This window comes from Passer domesticus, chromosome 21, assembly GCF_036417665.1.
Source record: "Passer domesticus isolate bPasDom1 chromosome 21, bPasDom1.hap1, whole genome shotgun sequence".
NCBI lineage: Eukaryota > Metazoa > Chordata > Aves > Passeriformes > Passeridae > Passer > Passer domesticus.
The window spans coordinates 3316750-3344267 of NC_087494.1; the positions used below are offsets into that span (position 1 = coordinate 3316750).

General features: G+C 47.8%; 2 protein-coding genes and 1 long non-coding RNA gene across 8 annotated transcripts in view; 2 read left to right on the forward strand and 1 right to left on the reverse strand.

The window, feature by feature from the left end:
• Positions 1–274: 274 nt before the first annotated feature.
• F2RL3 (F2R like thrombin or trypsin receptor 3) lies at positions 275–4269 on the forward strand. The gene is made up of 2 exons (XM_064396244.1): positions 275–350; positions 1822–4269. The coding sequence occupies exons 1-2, from the start codon at positions 275–277 to the stop codon at positions 2889–2891; spliced, it is 1146 nt and encodes a 381-aa protein (XP_064252314.1). The 3' UTR covers positions 2892–4269.
• A 344-nt stretch (positions 4270–4613) lies between these two features.
• Positions 4614–27518, reverse strand: part of CPAMD8 (C3 and PZP like alpha-2-macroglobulin domain containing 8) — a 56473-nt gene continuing 33568 nt past the window's right edge. For 4 of the 6 annotated variants that reach the window (XM_064396237.1, XM_064396235.1, XM_064396236.1 and 1 more), the window contains exons 31-43: positions 26636–26722; positions 25601–25737; positions 25104–25259; positions 24652–24714; positions 23653–23891; positions 20009–20096; positions 15403–15477; positions 14679–14784; positions 14484–14594; positions 13648–13860; positions 13117–13191; positions 8091–8286; positions 4614–7517 (exon numbers count right to left, since the gene is read on the reverse strand). In XM_064396237.1, coding sequence (XP_064252307.1) covers position 7517; positions 8091–8286; positions 13117–13191; positions 13648–13860; positions 14484–14594; positions 14679–14784; positions 15403–15477; positions 20009–20096; positions 23653–23891; positions 24652–24714; positions 25104–25259; positions 25601–25737; positions 26636–26722 — 1547 coding nt within the window. In that variant the 3' untranslated portion in view covers positions 4614–7516. The remainder of the gene's footprint in view (positions 7518–8090; positions 8287–13116; positions 13192–13647; positions 13861–14483; positions 14595–14678; positions 14785–15402; positions 15478–20008; positions 20097–23652; positions 23892–24651; positions 24715–25103; positions 25260–25600; positions 25738–26635; positions 26723–27518) is intronic. The other 2 variants (XM_064396239.1, XM_064396238.1) reach the window with 2 other exon arrangements.
• LOC135284648 (uncharacterized) lies at positions 17081–23542 on the forward strand. Its single transcript, XR_010349907.1, has 2 exons — positions 17081–17356; positions 18810–23542. It is a non-coding gene; the product is annotated as an uncharacterized LOC135284648 (long non-coding RNA).

The following is a 27518-nucleotide window of genomic DNA, read 5'->3' on the forward strand; positions in this document are numbered from 1 at the left end:
GAGTCACTTGAGCCACCCTCTCACACTGAGGATGAAGTGCAGCCCTAGAACACTTGGTGTCTGGCTGAATAAGCCCCTCCCCGTCCCAGACTGGTGCTGGGGGGGTCCAGCCTGGGCTCCTGTGGTGCCAGCCCCTCCATCCCCTCATCCCGCCCGGATCTGCCCCGTTCCTTCCGAGGGTTAAGGAGCAGCAGGAGGAAATGCGTCAGCAGGGTCCCTGCTGCTGCTGCTGCTCCCACACAGCTCTGGCTTTGTGCACAGACCCTGCACTGCCATGGGCACCCTTGGGAACAGGCAGCTCCTGCTCTGCTGTGCCCTCTGGGGACTCTGCCTGGCCTCGGACTACGATGGTGAGTGTCTGCTTTGGGGGCAAAGCTGCTGCTTGGTAAAGTGCTGGGTGTTTGGATCTCTGTAAAATCCCTGAAAGCTCATTTTAAATGGGTTCACATGGGAGGATGCTCTGATAGAGCTTTTTGTGGGCTCTTGTTGAAGCAGGAGGTTGACAGAGGAGATATAGAAGAAAAAGAAGCTGGGGTGGAAGAAACTAGAAATAGAAAGGAAAAATAAAGGAGCAGTAAGCAAGAAAGTACTCAAAAGCTAAATCTGTAGCTACTTATACACCCAGAACCACAACTTTACACTGGAGTGGCTCCAGAACTTTGGATTGTTGTGAAAGCCCAGCAGAGGAATTGTTCTCTGGCTTCCCAGGCCTGTTCATGGCTGTGCATGGGAATTTCTCTCTGGATTCCCAGGCCTGTTCATGGCTGTACACGGGAATTTCTCTCTGGATTCCCAGGCCTGTTCATGGCTGTACACGGGAATTCCTCTCTGGATTCCCAGGCCTGTTCATGGCTGTACACGGGAATTTCTCTCTGGATGCCCAGGCCTGTTCATGGCTGTACACGGGAATTCCTCTCTGGATTCCCAGGCCTGTTCATGGCTGTACACGGGAATTTCTCTCTGGATGCCCAGGCCTGTTCATGGCTGTAGAGCATTACAGTCCATTGTGAGCTGTGGGAAAGGAATCAGGGATGTTCCCAGAAAGGTGGCTGAGGGTGGCTCCTGCACACCTAACTCTGCCAGCCAGCTTTTCCTGCCCGTCACTCAACAGCCTTTCCAGAACATTCCCAGTTGTAGGGACCCCAACAGAAAAGACAAAGAGCAGGCCTTGGGGTGAGCTGTGTGTGCAGCCTCCACAGAGCCTCCAGGTGAGTGAGGACAGGCTGAGTGAGGGACAGGGTAAGTGAGGAGCAGACTGAGTGAGGGACAGGCTGAGTGAGGACAGGCTGAGTGAGGACAGGGTGAGTGAGGGACAGGCTGAGTGGGGACAGGCTGAGTGAGGACAGGGTGAGTGAGGACAGGCTGAGTGAGGACAGGCTGAGTGAGGACAGGGTGAGTGGGGACAGGCTGAGTGAGGACAGGCTGAGTGAGGACAGGCTGAGTGAGGAACAGGCTGAGTGGGGACAGGCTGAGTGAGGAACAGGCTGAGTGAGGAACAGGCTGAGTGGGGACTGGGTGAGTGAGGAGAGGCTGAGTGAGGGACAGGCTGAGTGGGGACCGGGTGAGTGAGGGACAGGCTGAGTGAGGACAGGCTGAGTGGGGACAGGCTGAGTGAGGAACAGGCTGAGTGAGGACAGGCTGAGTGAGGACAGACTGAGTGAGGACAGGCTGACTGAGGACAGGCTGAGTGAGGACAGACTGAGTGAGGACAGGCTGAGTGAGGACAGGCTGAGTGAGGACAGGCTGAGTGGGGACAGGCTGAGTGAGGACAGGCTGAGTGGGGACAGGCTGAGCGAGTAACAGGCTGCCTTCCCCTCCCAGATTACTCTCAGAACAGCACCAGCGAGCAGGCCAGCACACCAGAGGTCACCCCATGTCCCCGGGCCATCCCGGGCGACCAGGCCACGGTCAACAACGTCACCTACCTGCTGATCCCCGAGGCCACCCGTGCCCAGCTGGGCAGTGCCATCACCGTCAGGCTCATCCCGTGCCTCTACAGCCTGGTGTTCCTGCTGGGGCTGCCGGCCAACGCGCTGGCCCTGTGGGTGCTAGCCACCAGGGCCGAGCGCCTGGCCTCCACCGTGTTCCTGATGAACCTGGCCGCCGCCGACCTGCTGCTGGTCTCCGTGCTGCCCTTCAAGATCTCCTACTATTTCCTGGGCAACCACTGGCCCTTCGGGGAAGGGCTGTGCCGCCTCACCACGGCCCTCTTCTACGGCAACATGCACTGCTCCGTGCTGCTGCTCACCTGCATCAGCGTGGATCGCTACCTGGCCGTGGCTCACCCCTTCTCCTCCCGCGCCTTCCGCACTCCCGCCTTGGCCGCGGGCACCTGCGCCGGGGTCTGGCTGTGCTCTGCTGCCCTGACGCTGCCCCTGACGCTGCAGCAGCAATCCTACCCCCTGCTCGGGGCAGGCCTCACGCTGTGCCACGATGTCCTGCCCCGGCACGAGGACGATGGTTTCTACTTTTATTACTTCGTGGTGCTGGTGGCCTGCGCCTTCCTGCTGCCGCTGCTGCTGCTGGTGCTGAGCTCGGGCGCGGTGCTGCGCGTCCTCCTGCGCGGGGGCGGCCGCTACGGCCACGCCGCCAAGCTCACGGCCCTCGTGGTCATCACCCTTGTGGTTTTCTATGCCCCCAGCAACGTCCTGCTGCTGCTTCACTACTCCAGCCCCTGCTCCAAGCTGCACGGCCGGCTGTACCTCAGCTACATGGTCAGCCTGGCCCTCAGCACCTTCAACAGCTGTGCTGATCCTTTCGTCTACTACTACGTGTCGGAGGATTTCCGGGAGAAGGTGAGGAGGAGAGTCTTCAGTGGCAGCAAAAAAACCACCACTTCCCTAAAGACCTCCAAGGAAACGCTGCCCCGGTCCAAGCAGTCGCTGGTGTGAGCCTCCAGCCTGGCTCCCTGCTCCCAGGGCTCTCATTATGCACACAGTGGGGATAAGAGGAATTCAGCACTGGAATTCCACAAGTTTCACCCAGAACAGCTTTTCCCAGGAGCCAAGTGCTTTCCCTGTCTGCACAGATAAGGATGAATAAACCCAGGCTGTGGGATTCTTTGCCCAGACAAGATGCTGAGTGCTGGACACATCCATCCTTTATTGGGACACTGCCTGCAGCTTCTCAGCTGGTCCCACACCACCAGGGATGTTCCTCCCCATACAGCTGGGTCTGCTGTTCCTAACCTGGCTGCTCTCTGCCTGCTAGTCCTTGCTCTCTGTCCTTAAATGCATATTCCCTTCCCCTAAAACAAAAAAAAGAACCATCATTGCAAAACCAAATTTCTAAATGTTTCAAAAGCTACTCTCCTGAACTAAACCAGTCTGTCAAAAGAGTGCAGAGTACTGGCTTGTGTAGCAAAAACACTCTTGGCTTGATTTGTCAGCAACCCCTCAGAAATGTTAGCCCACTGTTGGTAAAAGGTGTAAAAATCCCCTTCACTCATCCCTGTTTTTGCAAATCACCCTTGGCATCCATCATTTCTTTGAGGTAAAGGCTGTATTAATGGATTTTGTAAAAAAATGATGTCTCATGAAGGGAAATAGTAAAGTAGGAATGGAGCAAAGCCTCTGGTACTCCACATTTCCTTTGTGTAATGTCACCTACAGCCAAAAGCTGGCTCTGATCAAAGAGGTACTCAGGTTTTTTGTTTATTGGAACCTGCTGCAAATCTGACAAAATGCAGCCTGCTCATCTCTCAGACACAACTAGGGCACAGCCCTGTGAGCAGCCAGGTAGAAAATGAGCAATAAACCTCTTTAGAGCTCCTTAATTCTTTAGTTTTCCCAGCACAACATAAAGCGTGAATAAGAAGCAGAGAGGATTGTCTTAAAATCAGTTTTTAATAAAATATTTATCAGAATCTAAAACAAACACTTTTCTGGACTCAGACTTGCTAAGATGTGTGTGAACAAACCAACAGCTGGTCAGAGAGCTGTTTGTGTGTACCTGTGGGGGCAAAAGGCAGGGGAAACACAAAGCTGGGCTCTGGGTGCTGGGCACTCAGTCAGAAACAGCAGGGACTAAAAAAACCCCAAAGCCAGGCTGGTAGAGGTTTTCTAAAGAGTTTCTCTATTCAAAATAATGAAAACCAGGTTATTGTGCATTAAATGTCAACAGTCAGTGTGAGCAAAGCAAGTGCTGGTGTGTTGGGGATGTTCTTCAAGCAAGCTGAACATTCTCCTGGTATTTGCTTTCTACTGAGGCTGATTAAGAAGGGGGGGAAGAGGCAAGACCAAAACACAGGACAAGAAAGAACAAGGGGAACTATTGCTTTAAAATAAATACCATGGTAATGATTACTCTGCATAATGTACAGTTACAAATATATAAATATTAATTTCCTTGAAAGGATTGCAAGCATCAATCACTGATAACTAGCACTGCTGCAGCTATTCAGTCACAGAACTCAATGGAAGAAGCCATTTCTGTGTCTTACAAACCCACTGGCACTTTTCTCCTTTTGCAGTGAGGGACCATCAGGAAAAGGGAAGGAGAAACATCTCTCTGACAGAGGGAGGCAAATGTCTCTAAGCCAGAAACAACCCAAAGCAGCAGCAGCAGCTGCTGGCCTTGCTGGGTTTGGCTTTCCAGCTGGCCTTTTTCTTGGAGAAAAAAATAAAATAAAATAAAACCAATCCTTCTCTCTAAACTGCCTGGCTGAGGTGCACAAAATGGGAGCCTGAGGTGTCCTTGTGCTCTCAGGGACAGGAGGGAGACTGAGCAGAGCTGGGCCTAAGCCTGTGAGTGGCTTTGGGTCTGTTCAGCTGTGTCCAGTGGTGCTCAGGGATCCAGTTTTTGTATTCCAAGCAGGATGTTGAAGAATGGAGGAAAAATAATTATGATTTTTTACCCTAGATAAGAATGAATGATGGTGACAAGAAACATGAGCTGCAAATGTGGGACAGGGGAAAGCTCTGGACCCTCAGCTGGGGTGGAGAGAGCAGAGACCTTTATTCCTGTGATGGGGGAAAATTCAACCACAGTTCTGGAACTGCAGGTTCTTTGATTCATTTCCTTAAATAAAATCACCTTTTTAGCCACAAAGAGGAGCTGGTTTGGTGTAGCAAGAGCAGGGGGAGGCAGAGGCTGCCAAGAGCAGAGGAACTGGAAGTGCCAAGGCTGGGGGTGAAGTCAGGATCCAGAGATCCTGTCACATCCCCTCCCACACACTGCCCTGCTCTGTCTGGCTCTGAGGACAGGAAGGCTGCTCTGCCTTTGCCTTCTGAGGGTGCAGGGCTCTCTGGCTTTCCTTTGAACTGTAAAACAGAAGCCAGACTCCTCGGCCTCAAGCACTGGCACAGAGATCCCTCAGACAAGGCCCTGATTGATGGGCTGGCACCACCAGCAGGAATTATTTACCTGGCAGCACCAGGGGGATGTCTGCAGCTGGAATTAGGACATTACATCTCCCACAGCCTGAGGAAAGTGAAGAAAGGCAGGTTTAATTCTTGGCTGGAACTCCCCACCCTCATCTCCTCATCCACAGAGGGAGGTCTGAGTGCCCAAGGATCTGTGAGAGGACCAAGCAATTTAAAATTACTTCAAATATCTCTCCAGAAGCATTCACTGGGTGTACAATGGGTGAGAGAGAGCAGGAGAGGAAAACCAGAAAGGGACAGAGGACTCCAGAACACAGGTCCTATCTCCTGGATGAAGGCAGTCCCAGACATCACCAGGGTGACCAAATGCCTCATCCTCCCAACTCACAGCACCAAACAGCTGCAGCCTGAACCAGCAAACAGCAGGGTTTGTATTGTGCAGTTTTGAGTTTTAGAAAAGGGAAAAAAAAAGAAAAAAGGAATCTTGTAGCTCACACTAGGCCTGTTATTTACCCAGGGATAAATATTGACTCAGTCCTGTGTGTGTACACAATAGCCAGTGCCTGCCAGGACAGTTGCTTGCAGGAGGTGGAATTTAGTTTAAAGGCATTTATTTACCTGCCAGGCAGGAATGCAGCTACCAGGGTGAGGGCAGGATCTGCCCCTGCACACCCCAGATGTGGGGCAGGACCCTCATCCCAGCAGGATCCTGGAGCAGCCACGAGGGGAGGCTGGCACAGCTGCCAGCTTCTGAGGCAGCTCAGAAATTTCTGGGAACTTCAAGACCCAGACCTTCATCATGTCAGCTGCATTCTGCAAATGTCTGGCCCCAGACAAAAAGGACTGGAAACTACACATGCCCAACCTCTGGGATACCTCCTGGTTGTCCCCATGTGGACATTTTTCTGGAATAAACTTGCCTTTATTCTGGAATGGAATGTCTATACTGGGATATATTCTTGTCATGGTTCCTGTGTAAACAAGCCTTAAAAATGAATGGAGCTGGGATTTTTTTTTCTGTTTCCATTCACCAATAAACACCCTCAAAAGGAGTTTCCACCCTGCTCTGGGTCCTGGTAACAATAGAAGTGGGAAGATAAAATATTAACACTATTTTGCAAGAGGCAATTGCATGTAACTCCTCCAAAGAGAACAATGCTGCTCCAGGCAGGAAGGGAAACTCAAAAATCTTGGCTCCTGCACTTTTGGAAACACAAAGCTTTTCTTTTTAAGTTTTGCCACGTTGCTTGGGGCAGGTCAGACCGAGGGAGTCCAGCCTGTGACACCAGGGATTGGTACTGGCCAGCAGAGCCAGGCCTGGCCAGGGAGTACCAGGACCAGAACATGCTGTGCTGGGTGCCAGTGGGAGCAAAATAAAAGGGGTTGGTGGAATCAGGCAAACATTTAAAAGGGCTGTGCCTGGGCCAGGTTCATTTTCAGGCCAGGCTTTGAGGAGAAAGGGGCTGAGAAGGCTGCAAGCAGCCCCTGTCAGCACGTAGTGCAACACAAAGAGAGGGCTCCCCCACCTCATCCCTGCTTCTGCTGAGGCTGCAAACAGCAGCAGACATGAAGCTTTTCAGCCCTGGCAGTGGATTTCAGTTTTCTCAGGTAAAATGTACATCCCAAGAGCTTCCCTGAATTGTGGAGCCACAGGGAAGTGTTTTTCTCGTGGGTGTAGACTGATGGGCTGAGGAAGATGAGCAGCCTCTTGCTATGTCATAATTGGCAAAACACACTGGTTTTTATTATTATAATTTGAGCAAAAAACTTCTCAGCCATCTTTCCTCAAACAGCAGTTCAGCCAAGCACAAGGCCTGGACTTAGCTTCTAAGTGTAGCTAGGAAATGGCATTTGCAGAATATCCTGATAGCAGAGAAAACACTTGGTAATGCTCTATAGGTTTGAATTCCAGCCCCTATTTTTTCTCACCTAGAGGGCACAGCATATTGGTCTCTCATCACTGGGAGGGCTCCAAAGAGGATGCACAAGAAGGCAGGAAAATGGACAGAAAAATAACGCTGAGTGTCCCCCTTAGAGCTCCAGATCTGCCCCGTGGGGCAGCAAAGCCTACAGTTCTGAGGGCATCAGGAAGTAGTCATCATTCAGATTCTGTTCTGCAGCAGGTCGTCTGGAGGAGCAAACTCATACAGGAGTCGATTCTGAGCCTCTTCTCTTTATTTAAATTATGTATTTCTGTGGGAAAGAGAACAAAAGGAAGAAAAGTCACCTTGCTGTGGTGCATCTTTGTGAGATATCACTGAGCCTGGGAAAAGCTGAAAAGATCACAGAGCTGGGAGGGACCCTCAGGGATCAAATCCAGCCCCTGTCCCTGCACAGCCACCCCAACAGCCCCACCCTGAGCATCCCTGAGAGCTCCTGGAGCTCTGGCAGCCTTGGGACCATTCCCTGGGCAGCCTGGGCAGTGCCAGCACCCTCGGGGGCAAGAACCTTGCCCTGAGCTCCATGCCAAGCCCTGGCACAGCTCCAGCCCTTCTTGGCCTCCTGGCCCTGTCACCCCACAGCAAGATCTGTGTCCATTCCTCCTCCCCCCACCATGAGACTGATCAGCCTCCCCTCTGCTCCAGCTGAACACCCCAAGTGACAGATCACTCCATTCCCCTGGGCATGAAACCACTGAGCTCCCACAGCCTTCTACAGCTGCCCCAGCAAGCCCCCATTCCCACTGACCCCCTTTTTGGGGAACTGCCCAGCACAAGGACACCACAGGCCGGCTCAGAGCAGCCCCCTGCCCCGCTGTGGACTCACCATTCTGCTGGGGTGGCCTCAGCCTGGCTGCTGTCCCCTTCCCTGAAGGTGCTGGCCGTGCTCAGCTCTGCCACCACCTCGAACACGTCGCCCTCCACGGCGAAGGCGTCGGGGTCGTACTCGTAGGAGTAGTAGGACAGGTCTGTGTGCAGGGGGGGCCCCTCCTCGGCTGCTGGGGGAAGCAGAGCTGCAGGAGCTGCGTGGCCACGCAGCAGGGCAGGGCAGCAGCAGGGAGGGGTTTTAGTCAGGGACACCAGGGAAGGGGGCTGCAGGTGTCAGCACACCTGCACGTGTTTGGTGGGGTTCACAGGGAAAGGGAGGAGCTGCTGCAAAAGGAGTTTTCATTTTCCCAGTATGAGAAACTGGAATAAAATGAAAGGAAAATGGGGAACAAAAAGAGGGGTAAAGGAGAGACAAGGAGGAAAAGGGAAAACAAAGGGGAAAGGCAAATAAGGGTAGGAAAAGGAGGAAACAAGGAGGGGAAATGAGAAAACAAGGGGGGATGAAGAAAAAGAAGGGGAGAAAGAAGGTGAAACAAGGGGAGAAAGAAGGAGAAAACAAGGGGGGAAAGAAAGAGAAAACAAGGGGGGAAAGAAAGAGAAAACAAGGGGGGAAAGAAGGAGAAAACAAGGGGACAAAGGGAAATAAAGGGAGGCAAAGGGCAATGTAGTTTAAAAAAATCTCCAAGTCTCCTTTTCCAGCATGGAATTAACTGAGGTGCTGAAGTTCAAACCCATCAGCCTGAGGGCTGCACATAGCAAGGTAAAAGAAGGGGGCAGGTGGCACAGGGGATTCACTCAGCACCCTGAAAATCTCTCCTCTGACCAGGCACCTCAGGCAAGGAGAGCTCCATCTGTATGGGGACATGTCCTGTGTGCCCTCAGCTGTGCATCATTCCATAAAACAAGTGACAAAGCTGGAGGGACACCCTGAGGGAACAGCTCACTTGGTGACTGATCAGTGGAGGCGGCCAATTTTCTTTTCAGCCCAAAAAGTGTGAAGGCTTTGAGGCCAGGAACCCACAGCAAAGCCAGGGACTCCAGCCTGAATGAGGAGCTGAGGTACCTCTGCCCCAGCACAGTCACACTGAAATTTCCTACTTTGTGTAGGGACAGACCCAGCAGAAGCAGGAGCAGGAATTTCTCCTCTTCCCACTCCCTGCAGTCTGTGCTGACACTGGCAGGCCCCTGTCACAGCACACACCCCACTCACACCAGGCTGTGCCTCTGTGCTCCCTGTCCAGAGGGCAAAACTGCAAGATAAAACTTCTAGGAACAGCAGCAGATCCGTGTTTGCTAAACTGCTCCTCGAGCCAGCCCAGCTGTCCATCCTTCCTGTTTGCTCTCTGTGTACACTGCCCCAGTCCAAACCAAAGCTAGCACTGAGGCAGAATTATTGCAGGGAGGAAAAGTCCCCTGCCTGCCCAAAGCTGGCTTTATTTAAAGAGAACACTCATCAAGGCCTTTGAAAATGTTTGTTCTCTAGAAATAAAATATCTGAAGGATCTTCCCTGTTGCCTCCCACATCCTCCCAGCACTGGGCAGGGGAGTCAGGCTCTGTTCCCTCCTTCTTGGCCTCCTCCCTGTGAGAACCTGCCAGACCATGAGCTCCTTCTATGAATGGGTGATTGCTGTCCACCAGGGCTGGGATGAACATCACAGGCCTGACTCTTCCCAGGAATTCAGCTCTGGAGCCCAAGCAAAGAGCACAGGCCGACGTTTCCTGCTGCACACAAACCACTCCCCCAGCCCCAAATGTTTGTGCTGAGGCAAATGTTTGCTGAGCAGTGATGGGGGGAGAGGAAAACCAGCCCTGTGCCAGCTCAATCAACCCTGAAAGAGCTGCAGCCAGCCAGGCAGGGAATTTTGGGGATGACTCCATCTGGAAGCAGACCTCAGGCTGATGGTCCTGATGGGAGCTGGTGTGGGTTAAGGTTAGGCATTTAATCAAAAAAACCCCAAACCCCAAACAAAATACCACTACCAAAGTGTCATAATTCCACCTAGAGCTTTCTTCCAGTTCCAGCCATTGGCCCTTTCTGATTGCTGGAGCAAAACTGTGCAAAGGGCATGGCTGTGGGGAGAGGCAGGGGGCCAGAGAGCTGAGCCTGGGGGGGCTCCCTGCTCACAGCAGCACTGATACCCCAGCACTGATACCCCACACACTTGGAGGTTGTTGTCCACCAAATCCATGCAGAAGCACAGCACTGTGATGGCAACATGTTGTCCTCCAACATCAGTGGCTGTGCCTTGAGTGCCTTTGGCAGAGGAGATTTAGGCTGTTTCAGAAGAGAGTTAGTGATGTGTGGAAGCAATCAAGGCACCACTTCATCACAGAGACTATCAGAGCTACTGGGGATCCCACAGGCTCTGAAATCCACCCAGACCCTTGTGGCCAAGGAGTGACAAAGAGCTCAGGAAAGGCACAGCCAGAAATTCAGTGAGATCCCAGTCACTAACTCAGCTCCTGCTCCAGGGTTTTCTATCCAAACAAATATTGCAGCAGGCTGTGAAGGCACATGAGCACACCCAGAGCTGGGACCACTCATCAGAATCCTGTCCCACCCTTTTGAGACTCAGTAATTCACCTGAGAAGGAACAGCTGAGGAAGGGGACTCACATAAGGGTTGTTTCAGCTGAGTTCTGTCACCCTGCAAACTTCCCTGGCAATCAGAGGATCTACAGATGCAAAGAGGATCCCACCCATCTGTTCACAAAAAGTTTTAAGGTCAAACCTCAGTCATTCTGCCTCTCTGCAGACTTTGGGAAGGCATTTTAAAACGTTCTGACAACAGCAACAGCGCTGCATCCTGACCTTTCAGAGCCATCTATGTTCAATTACTCATCTTGAACAGCTGGAATTTATTCCAGCAAAATCACTGGTGTGTGTGGAACTTCACTGTGGCTCTGTGTGTGCCAGAGGGAGCCCCAACACATCCTGCAATCCCCACTGACAAGACCTCAATTAAAGCATCCATCAGCCCAAGCTGAGCTGCACCAGTCTCATGGCAAACACAGGAGGCTCCCAGACAACACAAACACCACGTGCCTCTCTGAGAACCCAGCATTTCCTGCAGATTAACACAGCCACTTGGTTTTACACCAGCCTGCCCTAAGCTTGATTCGGCTCCTGGAGTTTTGCATCCCTTTAGGAAGTCCCAGATTTAGGCACGGCTCAGCAGAGCCCCTGCTGGAGCACCTGAGCCGACTTAACCCCATCACATGCTCCAGCAGCAGCGAGCCCAGGAGAGCCTGGCTGGGAGGGGCTCATTCATCTGCTGCACTTTAATTCATGTCCCGTGTGCTTGACCTGAAAGGAGCCCTGAGGATTAATGAAAATCACATGCTGGGCCCTTTTCCTGGGCTGGGATTTAGTCAGTTTGATTCCTGAATGCTCATTCTGCCATGGCTGCTCCCAGCTCAGCATCCTCCTGCCAGGAAATTTGGGCACTCCCAGATCCCAGGACAAAGCCAGCTCCAAGTGCTTGTGCTTTGACAAACGTCCTTACGGCACTCAAGTTTGTCCATCTAAAATCTGCATTACAATGCCACACAAAATAATCAGATTTTCCCCTTTTGCTCCTTCTGAGCCAGCACTGTTTCTGTCAATTCAGAACAGAAACCACAGAGGGATTTTCCTTTTACTTCAATGCAGATTCTTTCAGAAACTCTGTTCTGAACATTTTTTGGATTGTGGATTACCATCAAGTTCCATCATTTTTTTCCCGGGTAATCATATCAAATTTTTATTTGAAAATTATGTAATGGCAGCCCCATTTTTGTAGACCTTGGTATGGCCTCACATTCCAGCAGTGCCCAAATAAAACAGCTTGGGAATGCTGCTTGAAAGGGTTCAGATTGCAAATTTTCCATGCTGAGCACATGGCATGTGTATGGAACAAAAGGCAACAAGATTTAGATACAGATATATTCACAATAAGTGCAGGAAAAAAAAGCGGGGGGGAGGAAAGTAGTAGAGACATGAAGCACTAATGACCATTAGAAAATGTCATAATGGAATATTCACCATATTTTTGCACCTTAATAAGAAAACTGTCTATCAGCTGCTGTCCAGAAGGGAAAGACCAGGATGTGTCTCCTGCTGGACATGTGTTAGTCTGATCCTGCTGCTCAGGGAGGAGCTCCTGAATTCAGAGCTCCTGAATTTAATTCTCCTCCTGAAGAATTTAACTGGTTTTACCAATTTGTTGGGAGTTGGAGGCCAGGGGAAAATTAATGAGTGGAAAGCAGCCAGGAAAAATCTAGACCAGTTTATTTACTAGAAACAGCATGAAACAAGCTATTCTATTGACCCTCCACTGCTTCTTGGTGAGATTTATTGTGAGCCATGAGCGAGTTTGACACAAGTCTTGGAAAAAAAGTGCATGAACATAAGCACCAAATAAAATGAGCAGCCAAATTCCTGGCTACTCCATCCACTGACCTTAACATTTTTGTTCACTAAGGCTCTTTATTCCAAACAGCAGCTCTGAGAGAATCAAGACTGCCAGTTCCATTTTTGCACAGAACTGCAGGGACAAAGTTAATCCACCTGGATTTGAGTCCTTGCAGTGGTTTGGGCTCTTGTCACGTCCTGCTCAGTAGTTTGTTGGAACACATTACATCAGCCTGGCTTTCAATGGGATCTTTCCAGCTTAATAGTGGAAGAAAAGATCACAGAGAGTGTGTTGTTCAAACACAGCAAGGCTGAGAAAATAGGAGGGTGGGTTGTCCACTCCTACAAACAATTATCTAAATCCTGCAGGTGCTGAGCTGGGCAGGATTCCTGCATGATTTCCTGAAAGGAAAAGGACTTGGAGAGCTGTCTGCTACTGAATACTTCTCATCCTCAGCTTCCTTGACCTCTTTATCTGTTTTCTGAATATTCTTTCTTTTCTATAAGATGGAGAAATTCAGCATCTTTACTTAAAATGTGCTTGAGAGCCACCTGTACTTAATACAGAGATAGGACAAACTTTAACCTTACTTAAGAAAGCCTTTGGATAAATGCAAAAGTATTGCATTACCTGCTGGAGTCTGGGGAACACTGGGCTGCTCAGCTGTGTGGGAGTGTGTCTCCCTTTCTTCTGGCAGGTTCTTGGCTGCAAATACAAAGAAAAATAAACTCATTTGTCACGTAATTCGTTAATAATGCTTCTCTAGTAAAGGTTTGCATTTCCAGAGGTGGTGTAATCAGTTCCCTGATACATTACACACCTTGAAAGGCCATGCAGAATTTCCAAAGCATGCTACATTTCATGGATTTAATTTTTATCCAGGAGTATTCACTTCAGATCAAACAGTATCCCTAATTTTCTCTTCAATTCATTCTGACTGGTAAACCATGTATCCATGAGAACAGAAAACCAGTTATTTCAAGCTGAAAAGCAGCTGCCCTTATCACTTAATCAGCTGTACTATAAACAGCAAAATAACACAGAGCAAGTTCAGAATCCTCCTTTCCCTACCACAGGTACGGAATATTAACTTGCTCAAATGAGGATTTATAACATCCTGCAGCTGAACCACGACAGAAAAGTGAACTAAATGAAACCTACAGGCAGCACACTGAGACATGGGCATCTGCTCTATCCTGGTGTTGTTCCTGCACGATGCCACCTCCATCTGGCAGTGGTTGGGGTAGATGTGGCCATCAGAGCCACACACGGGCTCGCCGTCGTAGCCGCAGTCCCGCGAGCACAGGCACTGCTCGAAGTACTCGTCCTCCAGGCAGCCAAAGATGTTGTTGCAAGGGCCAGAGTGGACAAAGCCTGGGGATTAAACAAATCCCAGTCAGGTTTGCACAGCACAGGGAAGGTGGAATGGAAATATTTCACCTATCATCAGTTTTTATGTTGAATTCTTGAAGATTTCTGAGAGGAATTTGCAAACTTTAGAGAATTAAAAGCTCTGGGAACAAAGTTGCCTTTTTGAAGGAGCCATGGTGCAACAGCTTCCTAACTTAGAATAAAGCAACTGGTTTTTGGCCACAGAGCACAGAAAAGAACAACAGCTTCTGGGGCAAGTTATTCCTTTTCACAGATGTATGAAATTGTTCAATCTTCCTACAGTTAATTGTGGAACTCCACAGCAAAATATTGCAGAGAAAGAAAAGCAAATTGCATGGTGAGGAGTTTTTACCTCTTTGTTTACTGACACATCTCCCCATGTGCAGGTTCTTCCAGAATCAGACATTTTATCACAATCATTTGGAGCCTGAAGAGCCCCACTGCTCTGTTTGTCCTGACTTTAACACTGCAGCCCCCCAAACCTTTGTGAAACTTCCACTAACACAGAGAGCAAAACATAACATTTTTCTAAATATAGTTTTGAGTTCAGAACAGTTGTGGGTCCTGTTTTTCCCAAAGATCTGTGTGGTTTTGGGGTAACTCACCAACCCACTGGCTGGCTGAGCTTTCCACCTCGTTGCAGGTTGGACCATCACAGAGCTCCCTGGCCAGGGGGCTGTTCTCACTCACGTTGTAGAAACGAGTGGCTTCAAAAGCTGCAGCAAGGAGGAGAAATCACAGCTGAGCCTCCTGCCTGGAGATCTGAAGTCAGCAGGGATCAGAGGGAAGCAGGCACAAACCTGGCTCGTAGTAATCGTACACTTTGATGGGAACAGGGGCTGTTTTCCCAACTATGTGCTCTCTGAAAGCTTGGAACTTCACACAGGTCATGCACTGGCTGGGAATCTGTGAGAAATGGTGTAAAAGACTCAAAAACTACACTTGAAGTGAAGAGAAATGAACACAGCACGTGCCCCAAATGCCAAGCACAAAGATACCTCCAATACTCCAAGTACAGGGACAGAGATAATGAATAAAAACCAGACAGGATGAACCAAACCAGGATGCTTTGCTGACCTTTAAAACACATATTTGCCACAGAGCCATGGCAAACACTCCAGCTGTGCTTCCTGCCTTGCCCACAACCACCAGACTATTTCCTGCTGCTGACCAAGCCAAGAGAGATCTCACCTTCCACTCTCAGCTCTGTGCTGTGAGATCTAAATTATTCTGCATTTATCACTGCTAGTTGGACTTGAAAATCAGATTATTTCAAGGCAAAAATCTTAGTGATATCCACCGAAAACCAGTGCATGGGCTGAAGGGAATCACCTGCCTCTGTTGTACTTTGGTTTCCAAGCAAAACCACAACCTGAGCAGCAAAAGAAGCTCAAGCAAAAACCACTTACAGCTGCAGGGTGATCCTCACCACTGAGGGACCCCCAACACCCTGCCTGTGCCTCGTCCCCTGCTCATTTCCCTTTCATTAAAATCCAACATAATTATAAGAAACAAAGCCATTACCTCATCAAAATAAAACAGGACTTTTCTTCCATCCACTTCATATCTTTTTAACCCAATTTGCTTGTTCATCAATAACTGGGGGTGAAAAAAATCATTGCGTTTAGTTTAATCTAATTTTACAGAAAAAAGGTAGAAATGAGAGAATAAATAACATTTCAGGCTGCTTAGTAAACTGATCAGATACTAAACTCCAGGGATTTTTTCTGCTAGAAAAGGGTGTTTCCATAAGAGAGGGAAAGTGCAAAAGGATTGAAGTTGCTGTCAAATGACTGAGGGGGAAAAGCCACCTGTGTGTCCCTGCCTGTGTCCTGCTGAGGAATTCTTGCAAGAGAGGGAAAATGCAAAGAGATTGAAGCTGCTGGCACATGACAGAAGGGGAAAAACCAGCTGTGTCCCTGCCTGTGTCCTGCTGAGGAGTTCTTGCAAGGTGCACCAGCTGAGGACTCTTCCTCACCTCCCTGGGACTCTGCTGCTGCCTCATCCATGATCTCATCCAGCAGCTCCCAGATTGTTTTCAGTGCCAAGGCTCCAGCAAGACCTCAGAGACCCCAAACCACTCAATGAAGTCTCTTATTTATTTACACCCCTCAGACCACCAGGGAATCTCCCTGGGTATCGATGGTCCCCTCCTCCCAGCAGCTGAAAAATCCAAAACATTCTTCTGCCAGGAAAATTAATCCTCCCATTTGAAAAGAGCAGCCATTTGAAAGAGCCCCAGGCACCTCCCTTTTGACAAATGGGGTCAGGCCAGGCCTCTGCTCCTCATCTTCTCTCCCTCCGAGGCCCAGGGATTTGGAATTTGGGGTTTGCATTGTACCAGGCAGGCCCACAGACCCACTTCTTCTGCTTTTTATCTGCACATCATCTACGGGCACTTTTCACATCTCCAAACCTTTGTTTTTAATTTTCCAGAAGTTCCTCCTATGATTTCTGCACTTGGAACATCTCAATACTGTGCCTGTCCTGCCTGATCAAGCATTACTATTTTGATAATCTGTATTTAGAGTGCATTTGGCATGTGGAAAATATCTAATACTGAAGCTGGGGAGGATGAGGGTTTGTGGAAAAGGACTTTGGTGTTTTAATCAAGGTTTGGAGAGCCAAGATAGGGCCAGAGCACTCTATTCTATAATTCTGTTCTCTAAACTGTCCCATTACATCAATCTCTGTTAGACAATCCCATTTGTAAACATATTCTTGTGGGGTTTTTTTCTTTTGATATTTTTGTGGGGTTTTTGTTTGGTTTTGGGTTTTTTGGGGGGGTTTGTTTTGTTCCTGTTTTTTGAGTGCTTTTTTTTTTGTTTGTTTGTTTTGGGGATTTTTTTTTTCTTTTAATGTTCTTAAGTTACTTTGAGATCATAGACTAAAATCTCAGTGGAAATGGGAACAAATAATTATAATTATTATTTTCATAATTATAATAATAATTACTAATAATTATTAAAATAATGATATATAATATTATTATATTATAATATATATCTTAAGTTACTTTGAGATCGTAGGCTAAAATCTCTGCAGAAATGGGAACAAATAATTATTATTTTCATAATTATTATAACAATTATTACTAATAAATATTAAAACAATTATAATAACAACTATTACTATAATTATGATTTAAAATGACACAAAACAAGCAGCACTGCTTCTTTCTGAACACCGAAATTCACCCAAACCTGCCACCAGCAGCCTCAGCTCCCCTCAGCAGAGCTCTCTACTTGCAAACCCCCGCTCCCCAGCTTCCTGCTATTCCTGTAACAAGCAAAGCAACATGTCTTTAAATCCCCCACAATATGGAAAGGGCCAATTTAATTTGTCCTTATAATTTTCGGGCCCTGCTGGTGGCTGTTATTACTCAGCAGCCCATGGCTGCAGACAGGCCTTTTATGAGGGCCTGGAGACGCCGGCGCCACCGGGAACTGCTGGGCTCAGCTAAAAGTGCATTTTTCTGGTGAGGTTTGATCCATCCCAGCCCGGGCTGACCTCCTGACCCTGTCGACATGCAGCATTATTAGGAGGATTTGTGGTGGGTTGTGCACAGAGCCCTCATTAAGCGCCGCTGCCCTGGGGCTGCACGTGGGGCTGCTCCCGGCCTGGGCTCAGGGGAAAAACCCCAGAAAATCCCAGAAAATGCTGATTTACAGCCCAGCCCCTCCACAGCAGGGCAGGGAAAAGGCAGCAGGGGCAAAGGTGGGACTTGGCTCTGCTCAAGGTGGTGTCCAAAACATGAAGTGAGGCTTCAGTGGTGAATTTTGTGTTGGGCCCTTGTTTGGTAGCCATGAAGAGATCACAGGATGGGTTGGGTTGGAAGGGACCCCAAAACCCATCCACTGCCAGCCCTGCCATGGCAGGGACACCTCCCACCATCCCAGGCTGCTCCCAGCCCTGCCCAGCCTGGCCTTGGGCACTGCCAGGGATGCAGGGGCAGCCACAGCTGCTCTGGGCACCCCAAGCCAGGGCCTGCCCACCCTGCCAGGGAACAATTCCTGCCCAATATCCCATCTAAATGGGATTTTTTTTCCCATCTAAATTTCACTTTTCCAGTGGGAAGCCATTCCCTGGCTCCTGTCCCTCCATCCCTTGTCCCCAGTCCCTCTGCAGCTCTCCTGGAGCCCCTTCAGGCCCTGCAAGGGGCTCTGAGGTCCCCCTGGCAGAGGTGGATCAGGTGGGGTTTATCTGCACTTTGGGCTTGTACCCATAGATATGCCTGGGCTTTGTCACCACATTTCATTTTTACAGATGCAAAAGGGTTTAAACGCAATAAAAAGCCATGGAATTCAGGTCTTCGAGGGGAATGTTCCCTCTTGAAGATGCAGAATCCTTCACAGTTTAGGAAAATCTCCTGCTTTCCAAAGTGGGGAGGGGGGAAAAAAAGAAAAAAAGAAAGAAAAATGAGTAGAGGGATATATTCCTTAAGAACTTTCCTGTTCTTCTGCAGTGAAAACCCTACACACTCTTTCTTTTGACCCTTTCCCTCTGCTCACAGAACATTCCATAAGTTTAACACCATGAAGATATCCTGTGGTTCCCCTCCTGGGATATTTGGAGCTCTCTCTGGTTCTCATCCATATTTTTTCTGCTATTATTTACACAAATGACTATGAAAGAGAATGTATTTGACAGCACTGCACATGACCATCACTCCAGCACCTTCAGCAGAGGGGGGAGAGCAGGAATCAAACCCACTGCAGGCTCCTCACCTCATTTTCTTTTATTTTTTTTTTTCCATGGGAATGTTGGAGAACTCCTGCTCCCACCTGAACATAAGTTGGTTGCATGAGGGAGAATATCAGACCCACAGGCAAATAAAAATGGATCCATTTTACATGCTTGGATTTAAAAATAGATTCCTCCACGTGCAGCTTGTGAATGGATATAAATAACTGCAGTTTTTCTCTTTATAGGAATAATTTCATATCTGATCCCCTGTTCTGAAAGGATGCAATTGCTTCTTAGGGATTAATACAAAAATTTCTGTGGCTTCAGGGACACCCCAGGAGACATCTGACAGCAGCTTCTGACATGGATTGTAAACCCCTCCAGAGGGCTTTTTCCTCCAAGAAAATGCAATGGTGTTTCAATTATAAATCAGCCAAATCAAGGGAAATCCTAGAGAAGATAAAGCAATGTGCACTCCTCCTCGAATTATGATATCAAATTCAACTTCACAATGGTTCTGCTTTAAAATTCTTTCCTCGGATCCCTTTCCTTCCCAATACAATGAGATAAAGTTATTAACAGAAGAGGTGTTTTAGAAGCAAAATATTTTTTAGCTCTTTACCAGCTCTCAAGGACGCAAAAATTTTACACCTCTTCAGTGAAACAGTCCTTAAAAAAATAAATCTTTGAAGCATAAGAACCCCACCAGTGAATGCAACGTTCCACAAAATGTAATGAGTTGTAATGAGTGGAATACTCCCACAAATCTAAAGCAAAGCTCAAGATTACAGTTCATCTGCCCTGAAGGGCTGGCTGGGCACGAGGCACATTCTGTCCACCTCAGCTTGGCTGCAAGAAACACGATGTTCTCCCAGAGAGAAGGGGGAAAAAAATAAAAAGGGCAAAAAATTCCAAGACACAGAGCCTCCAAAGAAATGGGATCCAGATGTTGGAGATAACACAGCTCACTAAGCAGCCATAAACAGCTCCTGTTAGAGCACATTTGCACCTCAGCTTTTCCAAGGGGTTTCAGTTAATTACTGTGCACTGGCTCAGGAAAACCTTGGCTTGGCTGGGTTGGGTTTGCTCAGCCTGCTCAGAACCTCTGCTCCCTCATTTCAGATTTTTTGACAAGTGAAATCTCTTCCTCCCCCTTCCCAATTTTAATTGCATCTTTTCAGCAGTGCTCTGACACTCAATGGCCTCCTCTTGGCCCTCAGAGGGAACCCCTCCCAGCCAGAGATCCACATCCCAGCCCTGCACCTCCATCCCACTGATCCCATCCCATGGATCCCATCCCATCCCACTGATCCCATTCCATTTCATTTATCCCATCCCATCCTATTGATCCCATTCCATTGATCCCATCCCACCCCATCCCACTGATCCCATTTCCATCCTATCAATCCCATCCCACTGATCCCATCCCAATCCCATCCCTCACCTGCTCCAGGCTCTCAATATCTGCCCGAAACCCCGAGAACAAAGGCACTTCCAACACAGCCATGTTTGAGGATCCAGAGTGCAGCCATCTTCCCATGGGAACAAAAAGAGAGAAAATGGGAACAAACTCAAGATCCATGGACAACTCAGAACAGAGAAAACAACTCCAGAAGAAGAAAAAAATAACATTAAAAGGCTCTCCTCATTGAAGTGCTTGGGGAAAGCCACAAGTTTGTTTTCAAAAATCCTCTTTTCTGCTTTTATTTAACAAAATGATGCCCAGCTCACAGGGGGTAGGAGATGTCCTGGAACACAGAGGCAGAAAAGCAGAGGGATGGATGCAGCCACCTGTGGGGCTGCTTGCTTTCTTTTTCAATTAATCACTGATAAATGCACTTGGTAAAAGGAAATGAACCCTTGGAGTAGGAGAAACTTCTTTTCCACCCTGAGAGAAGGAGTGTAGATGGATTGTGCTGGGAGAGGGATGCTAATTCCCAACACCAAGGTCATTCAGTCCTGGGGTTTCATAAATGCCTGTTTCATCCCTGGCACTGAGAATAGGGCTTTTGCTAACGAGTCAGCAAAGTCACTGCCTTGTTGGTGTTAAATCTGCATCATCCTCTAAAGTATAACTGAAAACTCAGAAAAATCTCTGAAATTGAGTTGTTATAAATGTGCACAAAATCCCCACACACGAAAGGCATGGAGAGAAGGGCTGTTGGGGCAAAAATCTCAGTTTTTGCAGCATGGCAGAGGATATTCCATCCTTAGGCAGCTCCTGGAATCCCAGAACAAGGCTCCTTTTCTCTGCACTGCCAGCAGCTCCCAGCCCTCCCTTGGCAGCTCACCTGTTTGTGCCCCACCTGAGCTGGGCCCAGCAGGGCTCATCAGCTCATGCCAGCTCTGAGAAAACACACTCCCACAGCTTCCAGCCCCAAATCTGCCAGCTCTGAGCTGGCTCCTTGTCTGGAGCCCCCTCAGCTCAGGGGTGGTGAACTGGCTGAAGCTGGGGTGCCCAAGGCTCACAGTAGCATGAGGTGGCCTGGGGACAGAGCCAGCTGGCTTTGGGGGAGGCACTCAGGGCTCCCAGAGCCGTTAAACCTCCTTAATTCCCATCTAACTCCATGCTCCTCTTGGTAATGGGCATAAAAAGATGCAAGAGCATGCAAAGTGTATTCAAAAAGACCCACACTCCTAAATAAACCATGTAGGATCCCTTTGCCTGCATCTCCCCAGGCTCTGGTACACATCACAGCTTTCTGTTTTCCACCCTGGGTTCTCCCTAACCCTCCAGCAGTGCCCCAGGGGTGTCACTGGGCACGACAACACTTCATCACATTCTGAGAACACCCCCAGCTCCAAATAGCTCAGTTGTCATCCTTAGCTGCACTCCTCTCTTCACACTGCCCCAGCAAGATGATGATGGAGCTGAGAGCATCAGTACAGGAAGAAGGGGAGGAAAGGAAGATTTCATTTGCTTTTGTTTCCTTTCCAAGCAATCCATCTCCCTGCACTGGGCTTCCTCTCAAATGTCTGCCTCAGCTGCAGCAATTCCCAGGGCAGGAGTTTCAGAATTATCAGCAGAGAGGTTGTGCTGATGCAGGGCAGCCTCCTCAGCATCTGACACCACTGTGGAATTTTATCCTCTCCCCAAAACAGGCTGAGGGCTCGGGCAGGGGGAGAAGAGGTTGGCACAGTGACACAGGGGGGCAGTGCCTGTACCACAGCATGGCCCCATGGGCCAGGGAAAACAAATCCCAGCTTTTCCTGGGGCCCTGCAGCTCTGCTCAGCTCTGCAGTCTCTGTGTGCCCTTGGCTCTGCAGCAAGGAAGGGACAGAAGCTGATAGGGGAGCCAGAGTTTCCCATTAAGCTCCGACAGGGCAGCCACAATTTTCCATTTCCATCTGAGCCACCCTCTGGACCTTCCTGTTGGAGAGAAGCAGCACCTGCCATGCTCCTGGTCACAAACATGAAATTAGTTCTGAATTTCTTGGGAATGGTTTCTTCTGGTTGTGGCTTTATCTCTCCTGGGTCAAATTCCCAATAACCTCCCTAAAAATCCAAATGCTTTCTAAAGATATCAGCAACCCCTGACGACTGCAGCAGTAGCAAGGTGTTTGAGCAAAACTTGTAAGTGGATTTAATAAGGGTCAGCAACTATTCTTGCTGCTGTTTGGAAAATTCAAGTTATTGTGAGAAAACAGCTTGGCTTTAGACAATCTATAAAAAAAGACAGAACTGCTCATGTCTCTGCAAAGTGCTTTGAGAGCTAGAAATAAAATTTCTGGATCATGCCACTTAAAAAAGTTATTTTACATGTCATTACATGGAGCAAGGAGATAAGGAATTTAAGAGCTTATTAACAAATATCTGCATATATTGTGCCTTTGCCATATATTCCAAATTCATACCATGGCAACAAGAATCTTTTGTTAGGATTTTGCTATCCAAAACTGAACCACTAAGGAGCTCAAATAATAAAGTCAAGTCAGTAATAATTATAAAACTATTGACACAATTAAGATATTAGTCAACCAATTGAATTTACCTTGCTCTTTGAGTCTTTTAAGAAAATAATCCAGAACTTTTTCTTTTCATCCTTATACAAGCAAATCACACCACATTTGTAATTTTTCAGGGTTTGGAGGGGCAATAATGAAACTCAGTGATAAAACCTCAAGGCATTGCTCTTATTTCTCTACCTCTGACAAGCAGTTAGCATTGAAATGATCAAGAATGACCTTGGAATTACTCTGTCCTACAACCCAAGTGGTGAAAATAATCCAGAATCTTTTCTTTTCATCCTTATACAAGGAAATAACAACACATTTGTAATTTGGAATGATTCTGTCCTACAACCCACAGCGGTGGCTGAAAATTCTGCTGAAAATCCTGAGATCCAACCAGCACAGCAAGAGAGAACTCGGTGCTTTCCTGGCACAGAGGGGCTGTGCACTGTAGTAATCACACATCCTCTGAACAGAGAGAGACATAGTTCTCCCAGGATTTTCCTGGGAAGCTGTGAGAAAGCTCAGAGGAAGAATTAAAACAATTATCTCCATTGTCGCTCTAGGACACGAAATAGAATGATGCAGACACTGGAATCTTTCAGGTAAAAAAGAGGGAAAGTTTAATTCTGACTCTAACATTTATAGATTTCTATAAGTGACAGTGGATTGGAGGATGACAGTGCCACCTCTCCAATGACACTGGACAAACTAACAGTCCATCAAATTTTTCCTCCTCCAGAAAAGAATGTAAAACAATTAATTATTATATAAAGTCCATGAGAAAGTTCATTACAAGAATATAAACATCAGAAGGCTCAGAAGAACTCAGAAGAACAGGGTGGCACTCAATTTCTGCACCTGGCAGGCAATTTCTGTTTGTCAAAGACGTTTATAAGAAGGAGCTGTTCCTCCTTGACCAATATGTGAAAGAAGATTCCTAAAGGCCAATCAGGTCTTAGGTCCACCATTGTTTCTGTAAGAAGTGTGGATTTCTAATAATAAAGGACTTTCCACGCCTTCTGAAGACGGGGTCTCTGTACCACCTTTGCCTGTCCCCAAAACCCCTTTAGTGACAATGCACACCAAGACCAGCAAACCAAACATTCTGTGGGGCGCAGGACTGGCACTTCCTACCTCGTGCAGGTCTCCAGGATGACTTTGTACTCTCGGTGGTCCTGGTCTGAGGCCGGGTCCTCGTCGTCCCCCAGGGCCCTGTCCCTGTGCAGGGCTCCGGGGCGGCGCCCGGCGGCAGAGCCCGAGCGCAGCGGGGCTGGGGCTGGCAGGGGCTGCTCTGCCTTGGGCTCCTTCAGGGTCACCAGCAGCTGGAAGGCTGGCTTGGCTATGGGATCAGGTACATTGTAAGTGACATCGATCTGCAGGGGGAAGAGGGGAAAGTAAAACAAATCAGGGTGGAATATTACAGCTCCAACGTTTCCAAGTGTCCACAAACGTCCAGCACAGACACAAGATCTCTTCAGAGTTGGGAATGGCAGGCACAGGGACAACAGAGGATTTACCACATGTGCTAATCACATGTCCTCTGAACAGAGAGAGACATAGCTCCCTCCCAGGATTTTCCTGGGAAGTTGTGAAAAGCTGTAAGAAAGTTCAGAGAAGAGAATGAGAAACAGTTCTTATCTCCATTTGCTGCACCTGTTGTTGTGCACATGCAGAACGTGTTATGGAGATTGTTTACCAAAGGGTGATTTCTTAGATGGACACTGGATTGTATTTAGATTGATTGACCAATTAAATTAAAACTATATCAGACAGTCTGTAAAGGTTATGAGTTTAATAGTATAGTATAGTACAGTATAGTATAGTATAGCTTAATAAAGCAATTGATCAGCCTTCTGCAATCATGGAATCAATGCTAATTATTCCCTGTTCAGGGGACCCTTGCTACAATAACACACAGTTCTATCTCTATATAAGATCTACCAGAGCTTACATAGACATCTATACATTCACTCCCCAAATTAAAGCAACACCAAGAGTTATAGAATTATTTTCAGAGAAATTCCAAGTGTAAGTCCTCCCTTGCAGCAAAGTGGGATTACAAAAGCAGCAGACAGGCTGTGAGGTTAGAGATCATCTGCTGCCATGCTTCCTCCAGCCCCATGACAAGCTTACCTGCATCAGACAGCAGCCTTCACCCTTGGCACTCACAAACAGCCCTGTTGGAATACTGGGGATCTGGGGAGAATGCACAGGTGAGACACAGACAAGACATGGCACTCAGAATGGAAATGAATATTAAATTTAGCTCTGTTCTGTACAAAATACCTTTATAAAGGACTTCACTGCAGAAGTGAAGTGAGCATGGCTTAGTCTCTTCACCACCTGCACTTACAATGGCAGAGACAAACAGCAGCACAAAGTAAACATCAGGCATTGGTTATGGTGAAAAATGCCTTTAATTAGGAGTGCTGTCTCTTTCCCAGCAGAATCCAGCCACAAACCCACAGAAAGTCCCACAGGTCTCAGTGCTTAACTTCTGCTTTTACCATCCCTGATCCAAGTCCTCATTCAGAACCCAACTCACATGGATTGCTTTAAAAACCTGCCTGCACAAAACCACCTACCACTGCAGTCTGAAGGACTTTTTTGTTCATCTTGTTAAGCTCAAAGGTCTCCTGGTAGTCCAGGTTAGTGGAAGCCAAGGAAATGGTCAGATTGACTCCTCCAACATAAGAAAGGATGGCATATTCAGCCAGAGCCTGCAAGGCCACACAGGTGTCCTGGGGGCCAGAAGAGGGAGAAATCAGGATAGTGAAGAATACAGGAGCACAGCAAACTTCCAAACAGCTCTTCTCAGCTCCAGCTGGCAGAATCTCCCTTATTAATTCATATGGCAAAATAAACACCAGGCTTTGCTCACTTTTTCTATCAAAGGCACCTGTGAGGACAAACTCCAGGTTCCTTTCAAATTACCAGTCTGAGGAGGAAGCAGTAAAGAGCCCTGGAAAGTTTTTCTTCTTACCAGAACACAAACAATTTCTGTCAGGAAGATAGAAACTCCACATTCCTGAATCAATTGCCAACACATGCATCCCAGCTACCTTTTCCAGAGGCTGCCCACCTGAGTAGATGAGAATCCTCCCAGGGCATTCCTCTGCTGTGAGAGCCACTTGACCACAGGGAGTGCAGAGGCCACGTCTCCCAGGAGTGTGTAGGTCAGAAGGGCATAAGATGTCATTTCCACCTCCGCAGAAACAACTGGAAGAGGGGTGAATTTAAAAAACCCATCAAAATACCACCTAGAAGTGAGAATCCAAGCAGGTCTAGAGATAGTTCTATGAATATTAACTGAGACATAATTCTAAAAAGTTAAGAGTCTGTAGAAGTAAACACAGGAAAAGGGAAGTTAAAATGTCTATACCCAAGGTGCTTCACCTGCCTAAAATATCTCTGCTTTCAACATAGGCCTCCCTTCAGGCAATAGATAACCAATAATAAATATATTTACACAATATATAAACTCCTTTTTCTTGACTGCATCCCACAAGTAATTCCTCTCCCACTCCAGTTCTACTCTGCTGCTGCCCACACTGTTGTCCTGCCCTAGAGATTTTCATACAATATCCAGTCAGATCCCTCTTGAGCACTGCTGCATCTACATCACATCCAAAGAGTCAATGGCTTTAGGGGCTTGAAAATTACAGTATCATTCACTGTTTCTGTGGCTTTGGCAGCCAAAGTCTAGAAAAATCAGCTGAAGTGTCAGTGCTACAATCTTTAGGTCCATTTGAAAACACAAAGATAAATAGCTCTAAAATGAAATATATTTGAATTCCCTCAGATTTCCATTCTGAATTATTACTCCCTGACAGAAAAGTGAAAGCCATGTGGGATTCTGTCTTTAAAAAATTGGAGTGAAAGCTGCTGAGACATCTGGGACTGAAAAACCCATCCTGTCTGGACCACATCTTGCTCTGTCTCTCATTTATTCTTTCAGCATGTTATCTGCCTTTCTGAGCTCTCTCTTCTCTGGACTCTTCCCTGACTGAGTGACAATTTCAGAATACCTTGTACTTTATAAACAACTCCCTGCAATGCAGGCTGGTGTGGCAGCCCTTCCCTTTTCTCTGCCTTTGCCCTGCAGGTTCCCAATTACCTGATTGAGAGAGTCCATCATTAAACCCCATGAAGGTGTCTTCATCAGTGACAAGGGTTCCTGTGAGGCTCCAGTGTGTAAATCCATCTGGGACAAAGGGAAAGGGACAGGGGTGTTAGCAGAGCAGGAGTGGAGCTGAGCGTCTGTGCACGAGAAGAGCCAAATTCCACTTTTGGAATTTGAATTCCACGTTTGGAATTTGAATGCAGGGAGCATTGGCTCCCTGCCCTGAGCTGCACTGTCCCTCCTTTTGGACACCCTGGGCAAGGGGCTCCCTTTGGAGTGACAGAGATGATTCAGTGTGAAAAACTGGGTGATTCTTGGATTTTGGATTCAAATACACCATCAGGGAATGTGAGGTGTCACAGGGCACTGCAGAGCCTCTGAACAACTCAAAATCACTCTGCTGGTTAGAGAATATAACTGAACACCAGGGCTGTGGCTCTGATCTCTGTGTGGGCCACTCACTCATGAGTTGGTCCCTTACAATTCAGGATATTCTGTGATTCTGCTGTACTGCCTTCCTTCAGCATCAGCCTCATGAGTGGAGCCCTCTCCAAAGGGAGCACCCATGCCTTACAAAGACAAACTGTGCCACCTCGGGTTTGTATGAAAATCTCACCTCTTCATTTTTTATGTCTTTTCTTTATAATGTACTGAAAAATTTCCAGATTTACAGTTTGTCCCGTTGGTGCTCCTCTTCTGATAGGATTTAAAGGATCCTACCAAGGTTCTGATCCTAAAGAGGGCACAAAGGAGCTTCATGGTAGCCCAGTTATGCTTGTGAAAGGAAACTGCGATGATTTCCTTGCATTAGTCCATATGAACACAAATGTTATCAATCACTTCAGAGAGATGGGAGTTTTCCTCTGTTTTTTTTTTT